General features: G+C 37.6%; 1 protein-coding gene across 33 annotated transcripts in view; it reads right to left on the bottom strand.

Annotated features, from left to right (window-relative positions):
- Positions 1–19,495, bottom strand: part of TRPM3 (transient receptor potential cation channel subfamily M member 3) — a 938,690-nt gene that overhangs the window by 150,444 nt on the left and 768,751 nt on the right. For all 33 annotated transcript variants that reach the window (XM_030919577.1, XM_030919573.1, XM_030919579.1 and 30 more), the window contains one exon: positions 3,982–4,054. In XM_030919577.1, the coding sequence (XP_030775437.1) occupies positions 3,982–4,054 (73 nt within the window). The remainder of the gene's footprint in view (positions 1–3,981; positions 4,055–19,495) is intronic.

Below are 19,495 nucleotides of genomic sequence, written 5' to 3'. Positions count from 1 at the left end.
CTACAGAGCTGTTCATACTTCACTGAGCCTAAGCATAAACATGAAAAGTTTTCTGTGTATCTTCAGGTCTTCATTCTGAAGGCTTGAATGTCACATAAAAATAAGATCAAACATATTTGTTATGCTTTTCTCTTGTTAATATACCTTTGTTACAGAAGTGTCAGCTCTGACCCTTAAGATGGAAAAGGGATCGCCCCTTTTCCACCCCTAAAATAAGGTAGCCTGTTTTAGCAAATAAAGACACAGGACTCCTAGTGAAGTTTGAATTTCAGGCAAATAATAAACAACTTTTCTTCTTCTTCTTTTTTTTTTTAGTATAAGTGTGTCTCACTTGAGACTCACTTGAGACACACTTATAAGTATGATAAGTCCCCACTTGGGGGACAGACTTAATGCTCAAAAATTATTTGTTGTTTATCTGAAAATTCAAAGTTAACTGAATATCCTGGTGTGCGTGGCAGGGGCAGGGGAAGGCTAATGCAGGAGGAGAGTGCCCAGTCTCTGGCCTCAGACCACTGCCCTTGTGGACTGGTCCCATCATGTGAAGGACAAATGTGACATTGCCCATTCTCAAAAGCTACTCCAGGTCATCAGTTGAAGAAACTGTGGGCCTCTTACATCTCTGACTGAAACAGCATTCTTTCTTCTTTTTTCTTTTCTTTTTTTTTTTTTTTTCTTTCCTTTTTTTGGAGACAGTCTTGCGCTGTTGCCCAGGCTGGAGTGCAGTGGAGCAATCATGACTCACTGCAGCCTTGACCTTCTGGGCTCAAGTGCTACTCCCGCCTCAACTTCCCAAAGTGTTGCTGTTACAGGCATGAGCTTGGCCTGTAACAACATTCTGTTTGTCTCTCTCTTTCTTCATTTTTGGACAGACGCTGGATAAGTTTGTATAATATAAATAGTATCCTCTAATATAGAATATGCAGATCCCAAAGAAAAATCAAACCCAACAGGATCAGAAACAAGGAGCAGCAAAGAAATATTTTTCCCATGGTCACCTGGTTTCCTGTCCTTTTTTGTGGCCTCTGGATTTAGGGACCAGTGGGTCGTTTCCTGGCTTTCTCCTCTTTCTAACTTCTGGTTCTCTCAGAAATTTCTGATTCTGCAGAATAAAAACTGGACTGCACAAAGTTTCTGCATGCATTAGATAATTGCAAACTAAATGTAAAAACTAAGTGTTGAACTATGTTACATGCCCACGCATAATTCAAAAAAAAGTAGGAAGAATAATTTAATAAATGTAAGAGTTTGAAACCAATATAAGTAGGCTCTTGGCCTCCGAAGAAGCCAGCAAAAGTACTGTGCTTGATTGCCTTTACAAATCAAATGGGTCAGTATCTGAGAGCATTTCAAAGCCTTCGCAAAATAGAGTTGACACATCATAATCTTTTAATGGCATATATTCCCATTAGCATCAACTGCTGCATAAATAATGTTCATTATGGTGATTAGAAATGTTAATTTCTTAGAGCAATCATAATTTTCTTTAATCTTCTGTGGCAGTGTTTTTTTAAACTGCAGGTTATGACTCATTTGTGGGTCGTGAAATCAATTTAGTGGGATATAATCAGCATTTAAAAGACTAGAAGAGATTGAATAGAAAATATCCAATTTCACTGCATATTGCAATTGCATATTGTCAATGTAAATATTACTTCATCTACTTTAATTTCAGTTTTCCAAATGCATATGTGTAACTATTTGGTTATAATATAAAATGTATTTCATATGTTATGTCATGCTGAAAAATGTTAGAAAACGACTATTCTATAAAACAATGAATAAATTCTAAGGCTGAGCCGAATGTGAATCACAACTTAAAGTCTCACAAAGTCATGAAAGAGGAAGAAAATATTTTCAGTAGAAGATATTATAATGGCCAATATGTTTTTATCAATAATTGGATCACTTTCCCATTTGCTATGAGTTTTGTTCAAGGTTGTAAATGTGGTGCTTCATTTCTTATCAGTGGGAAAGGGATGCTTTGTGTATCTCTAGGCATAAGTGAGGGCTATGGGGTCAGACTGTCTCTACCATTTACTGGCCAACTTATATTGAGCATGTTACTGAATTGCTCTATGCCCCAATCTCCTTATTTATAAAATAGAGCTTGTAAAATCTGGTAATTGAACTATTGTAAAGAATAAACAAATGTATACATGGAAAGGGTCCAACACAGTGTTTGGTGCAGAGTAAGTTCTCAATAAATGTCAGTTACTGACATTATTACTTTAAAATATCTTTATTTGAGAATGGCAAATATAGGGTAAGTTCTCTCAAATTTTTATTTTTGTCTCTGATAAGGGGAGAGTGGGGCCTGCAGTCTGCTTTGTGGTTCAGTCCATGCCTGGTCCCTGGTCCTGTGATTCTTCTGCAAAGCCTTTGTATTTCTTAGTTCATTGGGATAAAATGCTTTAGAGCAGCAGTTCTCAAGCTGGACACATGATATGATTCATGGGATTGCAAAACTTCTAAACTGCAATCAGGATTTTGAATGAATGTGTATATATACACTTGGAGAGTGGGTGAAGAGAACTGACAAACTAGTATTGTCAGACGGGTTACATGGTATAGTGAAGAGTTAGACATACTTGGACCTAAGACCAAGCTTACTAAATAGCATTTTAACCTTTAGCGAGTTACTCAACTTCCTGTAGCTCAACTTACTCCATCCGTAAAATGGGGATTAAAAATAGCTCCTATATCATTTGGTTGTTGAAATAAATAATGTTTACAGTATTTGTAAAGAGTTTAGCACAGTAGCACATGATGGGTCCTCAAGAGAACATTAATAGTGGAAGAAAAGTAGATACACTGGAAAATAAATGAAATAGTTGGTATTCTGAGTTTTAATTTTGGAATGCTGAATCTATCACTGAATCATTGAGTAATTTATTAAACAAAACTCGTTTAATTTATTAAACAAATTTATTATTTGTTTTATTTATTAAACAAAACTTTATTTATTAAACAAAACTTGATTGAATGTTGCCATATGTTAAGGATTGTGTGAGATGTTAAGAAGGTAGTAATGAATGAGACACATTCTCTGCCCTATCTAGGGAGATGACAAACAGGTAGTGACCAACCATGATGCTACAGCAGACAAACAAACTATGGAGCTAAGAGAGAATGTAGGAGACATTTCTAACTTACAACCACATTCAACAAGGTCTGTAGTTTTGTTTTGTCTTATAGTTTTCAGTTTGAATTTCAGCACTGAACAGGGGAAACTTCCTTCTGTTTATTTTAACACTGCAAATTATTAGTCAAATGTAACGTACTTAGTAAAGCACAGGAAGGATTTAATCCACAGAACCTAAAGGAAACTGCTCTTCATATGGCTCCAAGGATGAGAACAGATAGATGAGGACTTTGTAGTATTGGGACTAGAGAACAGGACAAATACCCACCTTCAAAACAAGTTACAACTCAGAGTATTACCATTTTTGCCTTGACTTCCAGGAAGCTTAAATTTAATGCTCTATTATAACAAGTACAGTACCATAATGTTTTTCTTCTCCTTCCTCTCAATGGTTTTTAATTTTCCATTTTAATGTATTATTGTGTGTTTTAAGGTATTTATTATTGTGTGTATATATATCACACACACATATACACACACATATGCCATATCATATGGTTTTTGAAAGTAGATAGGGTAAAAATTACTATTAAATAACCTCAGATAACATTGCGTCTTACATATTATGTCAGCCTTTTAATTTATGTATGTTTATAAATCAATGGACATAACTAAACTGTAGCATATTTAAATCTTATAAAATTGTGTCACACTATAGCATCTATTCTAGGAGAATTTAATAGCAGTAATTGTCTTACAAGAGAGACCCCTATGTTACCAATAATTTATTGTGTCATAGTATCATTGGGATTATATCTATTATTAGGAGACATAAGGTCACTGTATTAATTCGTTTCAATTATTTTCGCACTCTCTGGACACAGAAACTCTTTTACCTTTGAGTAAAGCTGTCAGGATAGCTAAATCAATGTCCTGGTGTCCTTCTGATCCCATCCGAAATACCGTAATCTGCAATTTGAGACAAGGTGATCATTAGCAAAGCATTTTTCCCCCAAGAGAAATTAAATCAATGAGACCACATCTGAGCAGAGACTATCTCTATATCTACAAAGTAGATTCTTAGCCACAGGGCAAGCACACATAACAAGAACCCGATGAGAGGGCTCTGCGATTTATTAAGAGGGAGATGCCTCAGTAGTTTCCAAACACAGACCACTTATAGTTGCACTGATTATGGTCCTAACCATATGTCCCCCATTATGGTCTAATGGTTATGTTCCCCCAAAGTGCATATGTTGAAACCTACTCACCAATGTGATGGCTTTAGGAGGTGGGGTCTTTGGGAGGCCATTAGGTGATGATTAATAGTCATTATAAAATTAGTGCCATTATGAAAGGCCTCTCCCTTCCACCTTCCACCATGTGAGGACACAGCTAGACCTGCTGTTTATGAACCACTTGAATCTGTGCTGCCTTGATTTTGGACTTCTGAGCCTCCAGAACTGTATGAAATAAATTTCTGTTGTTTGTAAGCTACGCATTTTATAGTATTTTGTTATAGCAGCCTGAATAGACTAAGACAGGCTGCTCCCCCAATAAAAAAATAAAACTATGATTTTGGGGCCCTTGCTATGAGTCAGGCATAGCAATGCATATTTTAAAGTATGTTACCTTCCATTCTTTCTGGTTTTATGTAAATACATAAAATAATTATATGAATTACGTGAGGATGGATATATATGACTATGTAATCTAAACACCATTAATATGAACATTTATATTAGATATAGATGGAGAAATTAATACAGCTAAGCTGTCCAGTTCCATAACTCCTAAATTGTACAGCACAGCTGGTCACAGACCCATTTAGTAGAGCAGAGGATACTTCAAGCAGAGTAAGTGGGTAAAGTCCATTACAGTGTTGGTGGAGTACATCTGACTTTGTATTTGGCCCTAGAACACTGAGATTGTCACAGAGTCCATAGATTGACTGATGTGGACAGACAGTGGCTGACATGATGGAGTATCATTTTGTACACAAACAACATAGTTATGTGGCCTCAGGCATAACTCTCAACTTCCAGGGCAGTGATAACTAATGGCAGAGAAAGAGGGAAAGGAAAAGTTTCAAACAACGCTTAACAATAATGAAGAGTTTGTTTTCCAAGTCAGAGGAGGCTATAGGAAAAAAGCCAAAATATTGCTTGAATATCTACATTGAGTTATTATAGTACTCAACTGTTTCATGCCTCAAGCTTATCTCTAGAATGAGATAATAATAATGCTTATTTATTTCCAACTACATAGGAAGTAAACAATCAGATTTGCTAATCTGTAAGTCTAAGTTTTATCACTGTGGTAGTGAGAATAGACACACAGAACCATAGACTGTTAATTAGTTGCCTCAGAACACTTCTAGTTCATCACCTAAAGACAAGGTAACTTGTTTAAGGTCACACAATGAGCTAGAAGAACAGCTGTGATTGGAATTGAATAGCTCTCACCTTTATAACTTGGGCCTTAAATATTGGGGAAAAAATAAGCAGAGGGAAGAATAAGATAATATGAACACTTGACTCTCGTACCTGTTTATGTCCTAAGGTCAGAGTCTGGGAGAAGGGTAAGGCAGAAATTGCAAATTGAAATGCCTTTATAGATATTTGAACTAAAAACTTTTTTTTTTTTTTTTGAGACAGGGTCTTGTTCTGTCACTCAGGCTGGAGTACAGTGGTACGATCATAGCTGACTGCAGCCTCAATCTCCTGGGTTCAAATGATCCTTCTACTTCAGCCTTCTGAGTAGCTGAGATTACAGGCATGTGCCACCATGCCTAGCTTCCTTCCTTCCTTTCCTTCCTTTTCTCTCTTTCTGTCTCTCTGTCTCTCCATTTTTTTTTTTTTTTTTTTGGTAGAGATGGGGTTTTATTATGTTGCCCAGGCTGGTCTTGGACTCCTGGTCTTGGCCTCCCAAAGTGCTGGGATTATAGGTGTGAGCCACCATGTACGGCCCTGATCAAAACCCTTAAAAAATATAAAGAGCCAAACAAACTCCATCTATCTGCTATGTTTGGATCACAGGTTATAGTTGTGATCTCTTCTGGTAAGGACCATCAGGTGGAGGTATGTCCCAATTCAATTAAATTTTCCAGAAATCTGCTTCTGCATAACCACAGGTTTGGCCAAGACGCCATCTGGACATTATCCCAAACAGCTATTAATACCCCCACAGTTTCCACTTGAAAGTTGAGAGGGAACTATTCTAACCTCTGAACTCAGGAAGGGATTCCCGAATTAAGGGGAAAATTTGGTGTTCACTGGAGAAAGAACCAGGGGACAGAGGTGAAATTTTGGCTGGCCCTTTAAGTCAGCTCTTTAAGCCACAGCTGGCTATGGTCTGAAAGATACTATCATGTATCATGTACTTAGCTGGCAGCAAATTGAGGACACTCAGGATAACATCAGAGTTCATTGTTCAGAATTAAGAAATTAGGCATCAAATGGAATTCCTTAACGATCTGACCTGTTCTGCTGATGACTAAAGTTTTGCTTCATAAAGGTCACATTTCAGATGGAAATTCTTCTGAGGCAACAAATAGATAACATTAAATTTACCCTGAAATACAAGATTATCAGGTTTTCCTAGCAACAGATTTGAGGTTGGGGAAAAGAAGATGGATAAATGTGGTGTTTCTAAAGGGTTTCGGAGGAAAGGGCCTTGGAATATTATGGTAAAACAGGGCTTCACAGTTTTTCTGGAAAACCAATGTGGGGGCAATTGTTGCTCCCCTGTTCATGCCCCATCCTTGTCCTGGTTTCAGAACCAAAGCACCTGGGAGTGACCCAGGGTGTGGGAGGAACGATGTCTTAAAAAGAGGAAAAGGGAGGACCAAGGGGAGACTGGAGGCTCCAAAGACAAAGTTACATTATAATCTTGCCTGGACTGACCTGAGACACTATGTATTCATCACCACTCCATTTTTATTTTATTTGAAATTTGAATGTTTAAAAATATTAATTACACACCTTTTTATATAAGCTTCAGAAAAAAAAGTCAAAGAAGAAAAACTAAGGCCTTCCTTTCCTATCACCCCTCAGTGTTGGCAGAGATGGAAAAAACAGGTATTCTTAAATATTCTTTGAGGGAATGTGAATTAAAATAGTAGTTTTGGGAGATGATATGTTGACATAAAATTCCTTGATTTTGATGCGTTATTGTTAGCAACACTGGATCTCATTTGCTAATATTTTATTTAGGATTTTTGCAATGATGTTTGTGAGTGAGGTTGGTACATGTCACCAGTCTTATCTGGTTTGGGTATTAGAGTTACTCTAACTTGCTGAGTTGTGAACGTTTTCCCCTTAATGTAGCAGAATAGTCCCTATAACAAAGGAATTCACCACTTGTGGCAGAGTTAGTAGGATGTTTATATGCTATTTGGTGCTGGACCATTTTTACGGATAGATTGCTGATCATCTTTATAATTTATTCACCACTTACTGATCACTTTAGATTTTCTGCCTCTCCTTGACTAAAGTTCATGTTTTTCTAGATAATTGAGCATTTCATCAACATTTTGCTAAATGTTCCTTTTAGGATGAACTAAAATATTAGCAAATAAGATCCAGTATTGTTAAGAATATCAAAATCAAGAAATTTTATGTTGACATATCATATCCCAAAATTTCAAAATTTCACATTTATTGTTGTTTAGTTGTACATAGAATTCTCTTACTGTTTTAAAATCTCTTTTATATCTAGAATTATATGGCAATTTTTTCATTTCTCTCTATTTTTCACTATATCTAAATCATGGTCATTTCAAAGAATCAGTTTTTCATTGTATTGATCAATATTATTATTATTGTTATTTTCTGAGACAAGGTCTCACTCTATTGTTCAGGCTGGAGTGCAGTGGCGTGATCATAGCTCACTATAACCTTGAACTCCTGGACTCAAGTGATCCTCCCACCTCAGCCTCCTGAGTAGCCGGGACTACAGTCATGCACCACCACTCTTTCCTAGATATTTAACTTTTTTAGAGATGGGGGTCTCACTATGTTGTCCAGACCGATCTCAAACTCTTGGATTTAATCCATCCTCACACCTTGGGATGTGATTGGGATTACAGGAATGAGCACCATGCCCGGCCCAATATTATTCTATACAGTTTAAAGTATTATCTTTTATCATTACCCATTCATTTCTTCTACTTTTGCTTCCTTAGCTGTTCTTTTCCTAGAATCTTAAGTTGACTTCCTAGTCAATTTATTCTTGTTCTTTCTTGTTTTCTAATTAATGCATTTAAAATTATGTATCTCACATTTTTTATATGCACTTTGTCATTTTCATTCATTTTTAAATGTAATTTATTTCCTTTTACTAAAAATTGTGTTTTTAATATTACAGTGGATTTCCATATATCCTATAAATTACCTAACCATATACATATATATGTTTATATGTTTAGGTATATTTATATATATGGGCATATATGTGTAGATATACATATTAATATATTACATATATTAATATATGTAATATATACATATGTATAACCACATATATACACATGCATATGTAAACCACATATATGTATATATACATATAATTTGTATATGTAATATATTAATATTTTATAATTTTTTGTATTAATAGTTTATATTTTTATAATATTTTGTATACATACACACAAATTATATATGTATATATACATATACAAATTATATATGTATATATACATATATACAAATTATATGTATATATGTATATATACAAATATATTATTTTTATATATATACACACATATATCATTTGTTGCCTGCAGAATATTTTATTATATGCATGTACCATGACTTCTGCTAATGAACATTTGGATCATTTTCAATCTTTTGCTATTACAAACACCATTGCAGTGAATATCTGTGTATGCACATGGGTGAGTATATCAGTAAAATAAACTTTGTAGATATGGAATTTCTTAACTTATTAGCTACTCTGAGGGGGGTTCTTAAATTTGTTACTCTGATTTTGTTCTCAGGGCCCTTTCCTGTTCCCTGTCTTTATTTTGATTCTGTATGGTAACTGAAATAACTGTTCATAGTGTATACTTTTCTCCTAGAATAATTTGGAAACCCCCTCCTCCCTCCCTCCCTCCCTCCTTTCCTTCCTTCCCTTCCTCCCTCCCTTCCCTCCTTTTCTCTCTCCTCTCCCTACCTCCTTCTCTCCCACCCTCCCTTCCTCTATTTTTTTTTTTTTTTTTTTTTTTTTTTTTGAGACAGGGTCTCACTCTGTCTTCCAGGATGGAGTGCATGATCTTGGCTCACTGCAGCCTCGACCTCCCAAGGCTCAGATGATCCTTCTGCTTCAGCCTCCTGAATAACTGGGGCTACAGGTGCACACCACCATGTCAAGCTAATTTTTGTATGTTTTTTAGAAACAAGGTTTCACCCGGGCTCAAGTGATCTGCCCATCTTGCCTCCCAAAGTGTTGGGATCATGGGCATCAGCCACTGTGCTGGATCTGAAACTCTAGTTTCTATACCTGCTTTAACATTCCAGAAACTGCTAAAAATTTCTTGTCTCACAATATGGGATACTTTACCCTCTCCCTTCGTGCTGAGCACTTATAGAGTCTGCTTAGGATGGAGATATATATATATATATTTTTATACATATATGATTTTGTCTTTTTGTGTCATTTGAGGATGAGGAGCAGGAAGGGAGATAGGCATATATGCTCATTCTATCAAATCTCACCAATATGAATTTTAATCGAAAAATATTTTAAATTGGGTAGAAGTTATTAATTAAATTATTTTGTAGGTGATTTAGTAAAGTCTGATGTTTATTTACTATAAAATTGGTATTTTCAACATGCACCCTAAAACTTCTGGATGTTTGCAATGTGGTTGGTGATCTTATCAAAGCACTATGGAATACAGTGAGATTATTCTTCAAAATCCCAAAAAACTCAACATCAAAACATTTTGTTAAAAAACCTCTTTTCCTCCAAATTCAGTTTGATATCTTATATCTTCCGCTCTCTTGTGGACAGATCACCTTAGCCTAAATGGAATTTTGATTTTCATGTTGAAGGGAAGCAAAATCTTTCAAACTGATATGGTCCCCTTTTCTCCATCCCACCAACCTGCCTGCCAACCAGCTTTCGTGTGTATGTGCTTGCTTTCATTTTGTGCCCCCTTAAAAGTCAGAAATCTGCACATCATACTTGTCACCCTCACCCTCTTGCATGTAGTTTGTTATTGGACATATTTATTGAGTATCTCTTCTGTACCAGGCACCATTTAGGTGCTGGGGATGGAGCAGCAAACCACACTGACAACAACTCCCTGCCTTCACAGAGCCTATGTTCTAGAAAGGGAAGATGGAGTGAAAGTAAGTAAAACATATGATCTGCCAGACAGTGAAAAGTTCTCTGCCACATGGCTTCTTCCTCCTAGCTACTTCTTTTTCTCTGTCCTCACTTCCACAGCCTTTGTTCAGCCTGCAGCATCTACTATTACAGTCCTTTTTTTTGCTAGTCTTCTTGATTCTGGTCCTGTCCATCTATCCTTTCATTCTAGTCTCTGCTGCTGTTCAGGCCATCTTCCATGCCTGATTATATCACTCTGTGTATTAGAACATTTTAAAGTGGCCTTCATTCCCTATGACATAAAGCTAAACATTCTTAGCAGGGCATTCAAAGACTGCTGATGTCACACTCCCAACACTTAAAATATTTCTTTTTAATTTTTATTTCAATAGTTTTTGGAGTGTAGGTGGTCTTTGGTTACATGGATTATCTGTAGATAGTGGTGATTTCTGAGATTTTAGTGCACCTGTGATCTGAGCAGTGTACATTGTACCCAACATATAGTCTGTCATCCATCACCATTATCCAAACCTTCCCTCATGAGTCCCCTTAGTCCATTACATTGTACTTATGCCTTTGCATCCTTATAGCTTAGCTCCCACTTATTAGTGAAAACACATGAGACTTGGTTTTTCATCAACCCTTTCTTTGGTCTTATCTCTTGCTGATTGCACTCCCACCACCATAGCATGACCCAGTCCCACATACCAGATGCCCTAGTTGTGCTGAACATCTTACTTCTGTCAGGATCCTTTATGTTGTTTCTAGCCTATCTGTCTTTGTTCATTCAGTTCCTCGCTGAAATACCCTTCCCTCTTCTTGGTGAACAAACTAGAAGCCTTTCACCAGATATGTGCCATTTAAGAAGTTCTTTTCTATAATATAACCAGGATCCAACCCTTGCTTTCTCTTTGTGCCCCTATGATTCTCTAAGCTTAAGGCATTCTAGGATCCCACTTCTAATCCTTCATTACTTCCATTTGCACACATGTCTCTGCATTGAAGAGAGGTTTATTTGCAGTCAGGAGTCCTAGTCCTTGCTCAGTAAGCATTTGTTGCGTACATGAATTACTACCAAGTGGTTGTGTTTAGGAGACTGGTTTGAAAGAAGCAAACATTAAAAATGAGTACCTTCAACACAAGAATGGTAACATAGCAAAGTGAATGGGGTGTATTAGGCCATAGACCAAGAGTGTCTCACAAGTGTCAAGAACCAATTTTAACACAAGAGTCTGCTGAACACTCTATTATTGTTCAAGGGTCAATCACTTAGTCAAGCATTATGTGATAGAAAGTGGGCTGCCTGAGGTTAGACATTATTTTAAAAATTTTGGGGGGGGTAATTGCATGGGTAAATATGTATTTTGCTATTATTTAAAACTATTTAAAAGACAACTGACTTTTACAATAATAATAATACATTTTAGAATTTATAACATATATAAGTAAAATGTATTATAGCATTAGCATAAAGGCAGGGAAAGGCAACAGAAGGGCACAATTTTAAGGTTTTTACACTATCCATGAATACTGAAAAGTAGACTGTGAAAAGTTATGCTGTGGGTCCCAAAGCAACAACTACAGTAACCATCACTAAATTACTTTTTAAAAAACAACAAAAGAGATGAAGTGAAATAATAATAGTCCCAAAGAAGACACAGAAAAAGAAGTAACAAAACACAGATGGAACCAATAAGAGGATGATAGGCTATTTTTTGAGACTTGGTATGAGTGTGACATTTTTGAGCCATAGGCAGCACTAAGGCATGTTTCACTAATACATTTGAAACTTTGGTTCCATATAGTTTAAACTTTAAGACTCAAAGCAGGAATATATTACAGAGAAACCAAGAAGAAACGTGGAAACAATTTTATGTTTGAAAAGAGTTTGGTTCATTTTCTAAGAAACAAATAGGCATATTCACCACCTAAATAACAAAACATAGTATATGTGGCTGAGTTAGTCATGGACTTTCCATTTCTAAAACTCAGCAGGTCTTACAGTTAAATAAGGATATAAAAAATATTGGGACAATGAAATTGACTCACTTTCAAGGTATCTATTAATTAGCTTAATTTGTGATTTATATATATGCCACAGTGAGCAATGAATCCATGAAAATAGAGATGAAGATTGAGTAGAGCTTTTGAAAATGAAAATAACCATGATATTAGAGTGAAAAGCATCTATAAGCTGCAAGGACACTTTGGTTCAATCTATCAAATTGTAGAATTGTAGATTGTAGAAATCATTTCATGCTGTGTTAGATATGTAAGAAATGATATCTGAGTTTGACAAATGGTTTGTAACATGTCTGAGAAGTTTGGAAATATACTCAGAGCTATACGATAGATAATCAACAAAGACAGTTCTTATCATCTAAGAATTTAGAAAAGTCCACCTATAATCATGTTAACAATAGGCTTGAGGACACTAAAAATGGTACATCTTGGGCTTTCATAAACTAATCTCTGAAATGTTTCCTATTTTCCTATTCAGTTTTTTTCATAGAACCTGGCAATGTGTTTCCCAAGGATAGAGGCAGGGAAACAGGAAGAGAATTAGACTCAGTAAGCAATTCAGTCACTACAATGAAATAACTTTTATTTATTTATGTATTTATTTTTATTGTGCCCACTCCTCCCAACTGCACCACCAGGGCTGGGGAGGAGCTAATGCAGTGACTTTTAAAAGCCACCAGTTTAGCATAATGTTTCCTGGATGAATCATCAGTATTTAAAATAACTTGAAATAGTGGCGCAAGTAATAGAAAACACAAAAATCTATGTTCATCAAGATATGAAATGATGCAAAATTTTTGATAGGGATCCAAACAGGGTTCCTGATTGGCAATGAAAAGCCTGTAAGCACATACTAGCTTCAGTTTCTCTTTGGCATAAAGTTGACTCGGTACAGGGAAGAAAACAATGCCAGCTTGATGAATAGAATACTATGCATCTAAAACATATTCATATTCGATTTTCAGTCTTTGAGAAAAACTTTCTTTGGTTGATGAAATTCTTAAAGTTAACATTTTGCCAAAGAGACTGACTTCTAGAAATGAACATGATGATTTATATGGAGAAGGAAAGGAAATTAGAGAAAATCAGGAAACGCAAACACACCTGGAAATGAGCAAACAAAAGATCAGTGGAAAGCGATATGCCAAATTTCCACTAGAAAATTAAAATCAGATAAGTTCAATTATTTGTCACCAAGTTCCACATAAATTATATATTGATTTATCATGTAATATCTTTGAACAAGCCTCACAGTTTTAGATCGAAGTGGGTGAATTAAAAGTGATGCTAGGGAGATAGAAATTGGTTGAAACTGACATGATTCTAGCATGTCTTATAAGACTTTCATGTATGAATTTATACATTAGAAAAAAATAAGCGATTATTTGACTTTCAAAAGGATATTTTATTTTACAATGGACCTGTCAGTTTATTTGAAAGGTGCATTACATCTAACTTTAGAAGACATAGTTTGATTTAGGTTACTTTAAGTAGGAGATTGTCTTATAGATTCAAGCACACTCACAGCACCACTTAACTCAGCTCTATACTCTCCCAAGAGATCATCATGGATGAACAACTTGGCAATTAGTGAAGAATGCCAGAGAATGATAGGGGTTTTGCTTTTGACTCTAATCCCTCATTCCTTTTTTCCCTTCTTCCTCCCACCATCATTTAAGAACATTGGAGTTTGTTTCTCCTCCCAAGAAATGCAGTTCAGAGGCTAGAGGTCTACAGGTTCCAACACAGAAAATCATTACTTTTTTCTTATTATAAGAGAAATACATACTTATCATTAAAAATTGTAGAAAGTTTAGAAAAAGATGAATGAAAAATAATTCCCCAAACCTGAAGACCTCAAAGACACTACTGAGACTACTGAGGATATTTTGGCATGCTTCCTTTTGGATGTCCAAGGGAGAGTATACAGTAATGGGTTCTTAGCTCCTGTTTCTGGTTGGGCCTGTAAAGCCCCCTTCCTCATCCCTCTTTTCCTCTTATCACTAGAGAAAGAAACTGAAATCCGTGGCTTCAGGCTGCTAAAAGCCTAAAACAAAACAAAACAGAACAACAGAAACAAAATAAGGTGGGTTAGACAAGCTTGCAGGGCTTTCTTTTTTACCCCCTGCCATAGGCAGAGTTTGTGGGGGAAGAGGGAGAGCATATTTGTGAAATACTAGTTTGTAGTCTCATTTTCTTCTCCATGAACATTATCACCAAGCACTTTTCTGTATTCTTGGGAATTCTTCAAAACATAATTTTTAATGTTTGCAGAGTAGTTTGTCCATTAGATGTGTTATAGTTCACTTAATATCCCCATTGCTGGACACTTACAAAGTTTCTAAATGTTTCATATAAATAATAGTGTGATGAACATCTTTATGTATGAGTCCTGCTCTATATTTAGCATTTAGATTTAAAAATAACTCCTGGAAGTTTGGGGCTTTTGTCATAAATGGCCTCATAGCTAGAAATGAGTATTTTAGCAAATAAAAGCAAGTTACAGTAAAAGGAAGCTTGTGTTGTCCTTGAACCAGATTTGCTGTGATGGCACTCCAGTCCCATTAGTGAAAGTCCTAGTGAGAGGTGATTGCTCTAAAACGGCACTGCAAAACACAGGCCTGGGTATACGTTGAGAATGTAGCCTTTATACTTCAAGGCGGAGGAGCCATGCGCAGAATCAGCTCTTATTCCTCTCTATTTGCACTACTACCAACTGCCAGAATGAGCTTAAGCTCTCGTTTCTTGGAAAAGGGGTCCTGAAAAAACATATTGACTTTGTCACTCTCTCCTATTTTCACTTTCCTGATTTTTGCTTTAGCACTTTGAATGCTGCATATGGCTTATGCAGTGCAGAGATGGCTTATATTACTGGAGGGGCAAATGAAATCATTCAGTGAACATGAGGTTTGGATTTTCTTTTTAAGCACATATGACATATCACAGTGAGAAAATTTTAAAATATGGGTCAGTCACTCAAGCAAGCCTCCCTGGACCTATGATTGACACATGCTTCATACTTGAGAGAGCAGTCTTTGATCCTAAGGTGACATGTCGGGAGGACAGGAGAAAGCAGCTCTACTGATTTTGTGATGAGGGTAAAAAAGGGAAACAGGTGAAAATTCTTCATCTAGTAATTCTACAGGGAAAGTTCATTGAGGTTCTCTAGGGGGTTGGAACTAGATGACAACGTGTCATCTACTCTTCCCTGCTTTCAATCCGTTTCCTGGCAATTGATGTTACCTCTTTCATTGATCACAAAACTGTGTAATGTATCTCATTAGATGCTAACGTGACAGATGCGACAGGTCCAGCAATATTTCCAGAAGCTTCTTTATATATCTCATGGCCTTGGCTAGCAGAATTCAGAATATTTGTTACCTACCATCTTGTCAGCCAACCAGATGGCTGAAAAAATTAGTAGACATCCCTCTGAGGAGGAACACCCAGAACCACAGATAGTTCTTCCGGGCCAACACCATATGGATTTCTTATTGGGTTGTAAACATTTTTAGCTCTTTTTTTTTTTTTTTTTTTGACATTCTGTCATATTTTTTCATCATTACAAGATGGAACTATATTTTTTGTACTTCCTCTTCATGTTTGTCAGGACATCAAATACTTCTGTAGCTTGAGCCCTTCCTCAAGAAACTATCACCAGGGGAGAGAGTGTCATGAAGGCATCATAAAGTGCTTTAGACAGAGAAGTTTTCTTACCTCCCTACTCAAACTAGTCCAGTTTCCCGGTGACAATTTTAACATGTTCCAGTTGGTAGACCAGATGCCCTTGGTTTACCTCTCTGGGGATGTGCCCACCAGGAAGTCATACCATTTGTTACCAGGCCAGTGTTACCCTTATTTCACTTGGGTGGGGCAACCCTGAATCAGAACCAGCGAAGGGACCTTTGAGGTTACGAAGAATAGCAGTTTGGATTTTCTGTTTACTTTAGGAAAAGATACATTTTACTTTTTCTGCCCTTCCTGCCCAACTATGAAGAATACTAGAGACAAACATCCTATTGGCAGGGTGTATAAGCTGGCTGAGGGCCAGGGACATGCCTTCTTGCCCCTTTGGCACCTTAGCTGGCTTTCTACACCTTGCCTGGTGGAGCAGTGGGAGAGAGCTGCTTAAATAACACTCACTTTAGAGCCTCTGAGAGACTCTGCCATGGATGTTGGGGGAAATGTTTTGGAAGAAAACATCCATTTCAGCCTGTGTCACTGGCCATCCTTTACTTTCCCAGGTTTTCTTTGTGAGACTGACAGGACGAGGTCCTTTTAGTATGGCAAATGGCGGATGTCCTGTGTTGAAAGGATCTTGGCCTAATCACGTCACTTTTCTAAACCTTGGTTTTACCATCTGCAAAAAAATAAGTTTGACTAGGTGGTGACTGGAGATCTTTCAAGCTCTAGAAGCCATAGATTTTCTTTCCTCAGGCTCAGAATGGTAGAAAATCAGCATTAGGGCATCTAATAGGCCCTGTCTCCTACTTCATACATTAATTCCTTAACAACATCCAAAAGAAGAGATTTTGGTTTTCATGGATGATACCATATGAAAATCTTATTTTCATTTGCTGTTTTATGGAATCTGTTCATTAGCTTAGGGCAAATTACCATTTTAAAAATGTTCCTGTCTTTCAGCTAGACCATGGCACCATGATCTCTATTCTACGCCACAAATACCACACTGTTGATGCCTAGCCGGTTAGACCCACCCAGCTCTTATGCCTACGAAGTTGGTTAAGTGTTACATGACAACCCTCCCCCTATTCAGGAAAACCTGTTATTCCTAGATGATAATATCTCATCAATGCCCATGGCCCAGGGAAATGCTCAAGCCTTTTACTGCAGACACTAGCACTTTCTTGGTCTAACTTCTGGGTTCTCATCTTTCACAGCTCCCACGCCCCTCCCAACAACCAGATGTATTTTATACTGTGGCTCAGAGAGGACAGATTGTGTACGGAGCATGGACTTTTGAATCATACAGATGCAGAAGTGAATCATGCCAGTTAGTAGTGGTATAACCCTAGGCCATCTACTGTACTTCTCCCAGCTTTGGGGTTTCTTCCTCTGTGAAAAAAGGATGACTCTGTCTCAGGATTATTGCAAAGCTTTGTGTGGGATCATCTTTTTAAGTCACACAGCACAATTTCTAGTAGCTAGCATGGGCTCAGTAATTGCTAATTCCCTTTCCATTGCTGTCCCTGGAGTGTTTCCTGGTCATGCTGTCTCTCCCTTTGTGGCAGCTTTGCCCAGTCTGTTCTCTCTGCTTGTCTGTCTTGCCCCTGAAGCTCCTTCTGGCTCTCTGTTCCTTGTGCTCTGAGGCACAGTCATCTTCTGCAAGCTTACCTTGGTGCTAATTATGCCTTGCCTGAGTTAGACACTGGCCTGCGTGCTGCCTCTGAACTATGTGAATATGCCTCTATCACAGCAAAAACGATGCCAACATTGGTGACAACATTACTAATGGTCACTTATTGTGTACTTACAACGTGCCATACGTACATTGGGCAAGCACTTCACAAACATGACTTCATGCATTCCCACAAAAGTATATTCCTTAGTTACTGTTACTCTTCCCATTTCTCAGCTGATGACCTCGACGCCAAAGAGGTTAGATACCACATGGAGAACCATGCAGGCAGGAAAGGCTGACATACACTTGAGCCCAGACAGCCTGGCTTGAACGCTCATTCTCCTACTGCTTATCTGCATCCTTTAATGGCCTTCGATTTCTTGGAGGGCAAGGGAAAGAACTTGTTCAAGGGCAGGTACAGCTACTAAGAGACAGGACAGAAACTCAAACACAAGCAAATTGACTCCAGATGCTGCTTGCTTCAAAACTCTGCTGTTACTTGGAGAATCAGCTCGAAGAAGGGGCAAGGATCTTCCCCTCCATCTCTTCTATCTCTACATCCCCTTTACCCAGTAGTATGGCTGGCACATTTTGGGCACCCAATGAATGTTTGTGGACTAACTCCTCCCATCTCAGTCCAAATCTGGCCTGTACTTTTTAGATGGGGAATATATCTGATACTGACCACTCCCAATTATATTCAGGTTAGTCAGGGAAGGAGTTTTAGTTGCCCAGTGTCTGGGCTGTGGTGCCAGTGTGTTTCTGCATTATTTCCCATCCAGAGACTGATCAGGTTTCCTCCTAATACACATCTCCAGTCTTACCAGTAAAGACCAAACAGGCTCAGTGCTGTCCTGGGACACTCAGATCTTAAAGAGTTAGGACTCACTTTGCTTGTAGCCTTGTAGGCTAATCATAGGCAAAGGAGATATTATCCTTTGGTCAGGAACATTCTCATGTGGTCATAAGAGCCAGTATTAAAATAAATTTGTGGGCCGGGCGCAGTGGCTCAAGCCTGTAATCCCAGCACTTTGGGAGGCCGAGACAGGCGGATCACGAGGTCAGGAGATTGAGACCATCCTGGCTAACACGGTGAAACCCCATCTCTACTAAAACAAAATACAAAAAACTAGCCGGGTGAGGTGGCGGGCGCCTGTAGTCCCAGCTACTCGGGAGGCTGAGGCAGGAGAATGGCGTAAACCTGGGAGGCGGAGCTTGCAGTGAGCTGAGATCTGGCCACTGCACTCCAGCCTGGGTGACAGGGTGAGACTCTGTCTTAAAATGAAATGAAATGAAATGAAATGAAATGAAATGAAATGAAATGAAATAAAATGAAATGAAATAAAATAAAATAAAATAAAAATTTGTGGCCTGAGACGAGGTAAAGAAAGAAAAGTTTCCGGGCTGCTCTGTGGATGTATGGGCAAACCCGTGTTTGAAGGACACACGGGGCCAATGCCAGGACGTTCTGGAGTTTGTGCTTGACGCAAGATAATCCTAAATTTTGTTTCAGTTAATATATCTGAAAGCATTTGTCAACAAAGATATGAGATTATATTTTAACATGATGATTATTGTCATAAACAATGGCAAATAAAGAAGAAAATCACAAAGGTCATTTATCAGAAATCAAATCCCCCCAGACCCTTCTCTGCCTGTAAGTCTGCCTGCCTGCCAGGCGCTGGGTGCTGCTC

This window comes from Rhinopithecus roxellana, chromosome 16, assembly GCF_007565055.1.
Source record: "Rhinopithecus roxellana isolate Shanxi Qingling chromosome 16, ASM756505v1, whole genome shotgun sequence".
Lineage (NCBI taxonomy): Eukaryota > Metazoa > Chordata > Mammalia > Primates > Cercopithecidae > Rhinopithecus > Rhinopithecus roxellana.
This window is presented reverse-complemented; position numbering and strand designations above follow the sequence as displayed.